The sequence below is a fragment of the Acinonyx jubatus genome, chromosome A3 (assembly GCF_027475565.1).
Source record: "Acinonyx jubatus isolate Ajub_Pintada_27869175 chromosome A3, VMU_Ajub_asm_v1.0, whole genome shotgun sequence".
Classification (NCBI taxonomy): Eukaryota; Metazoa; Chordata; class Mammalia; order Carnivora; family Felidae; genus Acinonyx; species Acinonyx jubatus.
Genome location: NC_069388.1, coordinates 26,763,406 through 26,770,700, shown reverse-complemented (window position 1 = coordinate 26,770,700; position 7,295 = coordinate 26,763,406). Strand labels below are relative to the sequence as shown.

Below are 7,295 nucleotides of genomic sequence, written 5' to 3'. Positions count from 1 at the left end.
ACCAGTTGCTACAACAGACAACCCCGAAAAACTCATTGGTTGAAGAAAATAAAAGTTAGTTTTTTGCTCACATCATCCTCCATTCCTGGTCACCTGACTCTCCTGGACGACTCGGGATGGTGATTCCAAGTGATGACTCCGGCATCTTGATTTTTCCCATTTTGTGGCTGTGCCATCCTTAAGTACTTGGCTTCCAGTTGCACAACATGGAGGATAAGGAAAGCTGACTCACCAGAGATTTTAGGAGCAAGGCCTTAACGTGGCATATTATATTTTTGTCCATATTCCATTAGCAGAGCCAGTTACGTGGCCCCCAGCTGACTAACTGTAAAGGAGGCTGGAATGTGTAGGAAAAAGAAATAGAATTTAAGATTACCTAGCTGCTCTTTGCCAGTCTACCAAATTCGTATTTCTGTCTTCCTCCCATGTACAGAACATTCTCCTCCCCTGAGAGGACAAGCCAGCGCCTTCTCCAGTCACCGTCTCCAGCTCAAAACTCGAGGATCTCCAGGTAATCAGTTTTCACGATTACTTCCTCCTAATCATGACCTATAAACCAAGAACAAGTTTTCTGCTCCCTCCCCTGATACACACACTAGATATAAAATAATGCAGAGACAAGACACCTGCAACAAAGACTCCAATTCAAAAAAGAGAAGAATAGAAGACACACAACAGTCACTGGTCCATGGCAATGCCATCAGTGTAAAAATAGGGACATTTTATTTGTGAGGCATAAGTTTTCTGGGAAAAAAAAATCTTTGTTGTCATTGTTCTCTATGGATTCTGGTTTCACTTTAGAAGGTTTCACCTTGTCCATTCTTCTTCCTGGCCAAATCTGAAGTCAGGGAGCCTACCCCCCTTTGAGGGGATGCAGCCTATAAAATCTGCCTTCTGCTCAAAGATGGGGACCATAAGTTATTCTAATTCTGGGAAAGTCAAAGAATTTTCAGTAAAGTCTTATGGTTTTCTTGGCAATGCAGTTCTAAACAGGAGTATGAAGAGAGAAATTATGTAAGTTACTTCCAGGATGTGACCATTAAAGCCCTACATGTTCTTCTCTTAATTTACCTCTCAGCAAACCTACAAGCCATGTCTTCAGATATGATTCCACTAGAAATCATTAAAAGATCCTAAGTAGGGGTGCCTGGGTGGCTCAGTCAGTTGAGTGTCTGAGTTAGGCTCAGGTCATGATCTCACAGTTTGTGAGTTCAAGCCCCGCGTGGGACTCACTGCTGCCAGTGCAGAGTCCACTTTGGATCTTCTGTCTCCCTCTCTCTCTGCCCCTCCCTCACCCACACTCTCTCCTCAAAAACAAATAAACATTAAAAAAAGTCCTAAATGAGTGGAAAAATGATCCATGATCATGAATATTAAGACATAGTTTTGTAAAGATACAACTTCTTCCCAAATTGGTTTGTTAATTTGATGCAAGGTCAATCAAAATCCCAACAGATCCAATGCAAGGCCAACCAAAATCCCAACATAGTTTTATGAAATTGAAAAAAAAATTAATAGAAAACTATGTAGAGGTAAAGGTCAAGATTGCCAAGAAAATTCTGAAGGAAAATAAATAGGATGGCGACTTAATCTACCATATATTAGAACTATTTATATGACTATAGTTGTTAAGATAGAGAAATATCGATGCAGGCATAAACATAGTGACCAATGATACACAATAGGGAGCCCACAAACAGCCCAGTGGAAAATCAGTGGGAAAATAGGACTAGCCAGTTAGTGCAGCTATAAATTTGGTTGTACCTCTCAGGAAAGTATAATTATACACCTCCCTCTCACAAACATAAGAGAAATATACTCCATATTAAAAATTGAATATCAAAAGTAAATTTTTAAAGACTTCATAGGCAGTGAAAGCAAGGCTCAAAATTGTTCATTTCTTTCACTTACCCACGTATATGTACTGAATGCCAACTGTATTCCAGACCCTCTGGGAATGGCTGGAGCTTCAAAGATAAACAAGGCAAACTAAAATATTCAGGAAATATAGGTTAATATCTTTCTGGCCTTGTTTTAAGAAAGAATTTCTTTTAGAAAAACACAGGAAATGCTACTGTTAAATAAAAGCCTGACAAAGTGACACAGAGTGGTCCTATCCATTGAGGGGACCCTGATCGGATGCCCAACTACTTTGTCAGTTACTGATCTATAGCTTGGCTGTATCAGGCCAAAACTAAAATTGTCCATCTGATTTTATAACTCTACTAGAAAAAAAATGTATCATTAGTATAAAAACCATTTAATTTATGTAATTTTGTTTCATAGACAGTATCACTCTGCTTTTCTTGCAAAAAATTACAAAACCACAAATACAAATTCCACACGTTTCGTATGTCCATCGTGTATCTTTACTGTGATGAAACAGAGCATAGTATAAAGTTCTAAAGTTAAAAACATGTCACAGGTAGACATAAAACGAAAAGATTTCCATGATTTCATTTAACTCATAAAGAATAAAGAAATCAGTAAGATGTTAAGACCGGTTCAGAGAAACAGTGATGAATATAATCCATCAAATGAACTCTGAAATAAATTTGCAAATGTACATGGGGCGCCTGGGTGGCGCAGTCGGTTAAGCGTCCGACTTCAGCCAGGTCACGATCTCGTGGTCCGTGAGTTCGAGCCCCATGTCAGGCTCTGGGCTGATGGCTCGGAGCCTGGAGCCTGTTTCCGATTCTGTGTCTCCCTCTCTCTCTGCCCCTCCCCCGTTCATGCTCTGTCTCTCTCTGTCCCAAAAATAAATAAACGTTGAAAAAAAAATTTTTTTTAATTTGCAAATGTACAGAAATTGTAAACCTATTTAATATACTGAAGAACAATAAACTCTAACATTCAGGGCTGTTTCCCACCAGAAAGAAGTCAAGGGCATCCACCTGCATCTGTCCCTTTGCATTGCTATGGATGGGAATAGTTTGTAATGACTCTCAAAATAATTTTGGCAATGATACAGTTCTCTGTTAATTAACCACTACCCATACAAAGTTTCTAAATAGCTTAGTCAGTGGAAAATTAATTTAATCGTGGACACCCCTAATAGAATTATAATCCCAGGGGATCTACTAGATCATGTCCAGCATTCCACTGAAAGAACACCCAGTAATCTCTTTTACTTATTTCCAAATTTTGGATCATTTTCCTTCACAATTTTTTGATAGAATGGTGCCTTTCTAAACATGATTTTATTTCAAAATAATTTACAATGCATGTGTAATACTCCAAAATGTTTTTGCTTGGGGGGTGGTGTTTTCAGTGTGTGTGTGTGTGTGTGTGTGTGTGTGTGTGTGTGTGTGTGTGTTTGAAAGAAATAAAGCCTTGGTTCCGTTGTGTAATGGTTAACACTCTGGACTCTGAAAGAAATAAAGCCTTTGATCTATAAAATAGGGATTACCGGGGCGCCTGGGTGGCCCAGTTGGTTAAGCGTCCGACTTCGGCTCAGGTCAGGATCTCGCGGTCCGTGAGTTCGAGCCCCGCGTCGGGCTCTGGGCTGATGGCTCAGAGCCTGGAGCCTGCTTCCGGTTCTGTGTCTCCCTCTCTCTCTGCCCCTCCCCCGTTCATGCTCTGTCTCTCTCTGTCTCAAAAATAAATAAACGTTAAAAAAAATTAAAAAATAAAATAAAATAAAATAGGGATTACCTTACATGTTAAAACAGAGTTGTTTGTTACATGTATTCAATATTAGCATGTATTCAATGCCTCCTTCTACACTCACTTTTGTTGTTTAAAATATAATTCCTCGACCCCTTTGCCCTTCGTAATCCTAAACATACTCTGAGGAGAAGTTCTCATTTTTGATCTATTATGTTCTGGACAGAAGGAGAGTTAATTTCCATAACACAGAGTGAATCTGCTCAAAAGTCTTTGGAGTATTTAATCTAAATGGGATAACATCTATTTACCATAATTTCTAGGTGGTATTCATTTAAACATTAAAAAATTACATGGCAAGAATGTTTTGAAGGCTTAATCTTATATTGAGGCAGTTTCATAGAGTATCTGGAGTTGTTGTGTAGAAAATCTGAGGCATATAGAGGCTGGAAATAGGATGGTTTTGAGTACAAATTATTATTAATATTTATTATTATTATTATTTTGTCAGAGGCATTTGTTCTATGTGTATCTGAAAAAGCTTACAGGGTTTTTTTTCCCTTTGAAGTCAATGGGAACATCAATGATGTTTTCAAACTCTTGTAGATATATCTGTAAAGGAGAGAATTTAGAATTTTTATTTCCTTTTGTAAACTTCTTCTCACCATAAATATCATGACTACTTTCTGGCCAAAATGGGAGATTTCCAGATTTTTCTCTTAGATATTTTGGAACATCCTAGCATAAGAATGAAGCAGGAAAACAATACTAGTTTGGAGATAATCTCCGGTCACCAATTCCACATTATACTAAGTTATGCTATAGTCATGCTATATTTAAAGTTATGCTTATTTAAAACAAGCTAAACAGAGATTAGAGATGAGACTTTCTTTTTAACCATTTGACTGAGAACCCCACTGAATAGAGTCTCACCTAAAAAACAGTAGACCCGAGTTTTCTCAGTTATTGGTGGTAAGGGTTAACAGACCAGCAAAACTACGTGGTTGAACTCAGATTATAGTCCCTACCTGAAATACAAAGCATTTCTGAACTCAGGCATGGAGCCATGGAATCTCCAGGCCACAGAGGGGAGATACAGAGGAGGATCTGAGAGTTAAGACTGTGTGTAAATTCAGTCCTCATCCTACACTCCACCTCCGCCCATCCTCAGATCTTACAAATGACACCAACCTGTTGGGCAAGAATGACCAGACTCAAAAGTTTAAAATAAATGTCTGCCATTTATTAGATTTGTTTTTTAGGAAGGAAGAAGAATACCCATCAGGCAGAGGCTGGGAATCACTCTCTACCCTCTTTAACACATCAAAATCACAGGCTTTCTTTTATAACTTAATATACCTAAAAAATCCTTCTAAGACTTGTGTCGATGAGCAGTGGAGAAAGTGAAACCGGAGAAGGAACAATGAGAGAAGCTGATGGTGGACCTTATGAAATAGCAAACATCAAAGACACTATTTGATAAGGATGCTAATAACGATCAAAATACAGACAAATACACATTTGAACAAAGGAAATTACTTGTTGAGAAAAGCAAAGGTGGATGGCCTTGAAGATCCCTAAAAGAGTAAAAAAAAAAAAAATGTACATTCAAGGGACTAAAACCTGAAGGATTTCTTGATTAGTTAAGATTTTTCACTTTAAGGAAATAGTGAACCCTCTCCTTTTGGTTATGCAAAAGCTGGCTTCATCATTAAATGGAGATCAGTTTGAGTTGGAACCAAAAGCACATGTTAATGGTTTGGACATGGTGACTTGAGATGAATTGGTGGATCTAGAATGATTCCCAAGATTCTGAGTTGAGCAATGGGATGAATGGTAGGTGTCGATTACTCAAAAGGGAAGACCAGAGAAAAGCCAGGCAAACAGGGTGGAAATTCAGTTTAGGACACTTGAATCTGAGAGAGCTGAGAAATCCATGATAACCTAGCAAATACATAATTCAATATGGGGGTCTGGGCCTCAGAGATGTTGTCTGGGTTGAACATGTAAATATAGAACTCGCCCAAGATCACACAGCTTCTGAGCAGTGATGGGGAACAGAGAACAAACCCTTCTGACTCCATATGCATGTTTCTTTCTTGAAGACATGGAGAAACCAAGGAAATGGGAATCTGCTTTAAGCCTAGAATTCCACAACCATTTTCCCTTTACAAAAACTTCTGAAGTAGAAAGTCTGAAATATTACTCCTGTGCTGAACCTGGGACCAATATATTCTTTTAAATATTAAAAGTTGTGTCCAATCATGCTACTTATTCCAGAAAATTTCTGCCTCCCTTCTTGAAACCTGGCTTCTGTCAAGCCCCTATCCCCTGTCTGACAAACACGTCTGAATGTCAGTGGATCTCAAAGACATAAACATCATTAAGATTTCCCACCAGACTTCTAAGTTCCATGAAAATTAAAATCCAGCTGTATAGATTGGTCATTTAGTGAGTGCATGGCCTTTGGTCCATCTGCGCTGAAATTGTCATTTGTCTAATAATGGGAAACATTATGAAGATTATTAAATTATTATTAAAATAATCCAGACTCAAACTTCTAGAAGTTTCGATCCAAAGAGGGGGAGAGATGAAGCATTAGCCATGGAAAAGGAGTCTACATAACACAATGATAATTCCATAGTATGTCCGACTATTAGTTGTGACTAAGTTTGGAGTGGAAAGTTAATATCCCTACATTCTCAGGAATGAAAGGAATCTTAAAGGTTATCAAGTACAGTATCCAGCTTCTGTTTGAATTCCCTTTCTCTCACCATGACCACAACCACCTCTGTCTCACACCCAGAAATGGTCCTCCAGACTCGAAACCAGAAGAATGCTCAGGGACAACCCTGCTTGGTCCACTTTCCAACACCTCTACCTCTCAGGAAATGTTGCCCAAATTTGTCCAACAGATTCCTATACTCAGTCCTCGTCATCCATCTGTCTGGTTCTGGTTCTTCCTGAGGACACCACATCATACCAAACAGGCCAGGATGGTTGTCTGGATATCAAAGACAACCATCTTGTCCTCGTCGTAATCTTAACGACGTTTTACTCAGAGGACTCAGTGATCTCCCCTACATATTCATTGGATAATCCAGACTCAATACAGTCGTCACCTTCCCCCTGCTGCCTACGAATGAATCACAGCCCTCTTGGTGGTACCAAAGCAGAGCCGAAATGTGATTTCCTCCCTTCCTTGGCACCCTCAACATCTACCGAGCTACTCTCGGATCCTATTTGCTTTCTTGGCCAGTGTCCTTTCCAGTACTCTGTTGCTCCCCAGCTCCTGCCTAACCTTCCCCTGTCCAATGATGACGGCTCACAGACGAAAGACACACACGTGAGAAGGAATGCGTTTTTATGGAGAGGGTGTTCCAGAATGAGGGAAGAATTACTCCCGGGGGAGGTGGTATGGTTGGTGATCTTCAAATTTTAGAGTAGCTTGAAATGTTTGTAATTGACAGGTTGGAGTCAGAGTCATAATCCTTCACATTGCTAGAACGGGCTATTTTCACAGACAGTTTCAGGCAGCACTTTTGATCACTTGGGCAGGTTAAGTATTGAATTTCATTTTTTCTGCAGGTGTTTCTGCACATGCCGTGCTACAGCTGGCATGGAATCCAAGGCTCTTGGCTGTTGCCATAGTAGGATCTGAACAGGTCACCTGGGGAAAACATAGCCAT

At 39.5% G+C, this 7,295-nt stretch overlaps 1 protein-coding gene across 1 annotated transcript; it reads right to left on the bottom strand.

The window, feature by feature from the left end:
• Positions 1-6,953: 6,953 nt before the first annotated feature.
• Positions 6,954-7,295, bottom strand: DEFB116 (defensin beta 116). The gene is given in 1 exon segment (XM_015084182.3): positions 6,954-7,295. A coding segment is annotated over 1 exon segment (258 nt). The 3' UTR covers positions 6,954-7,037.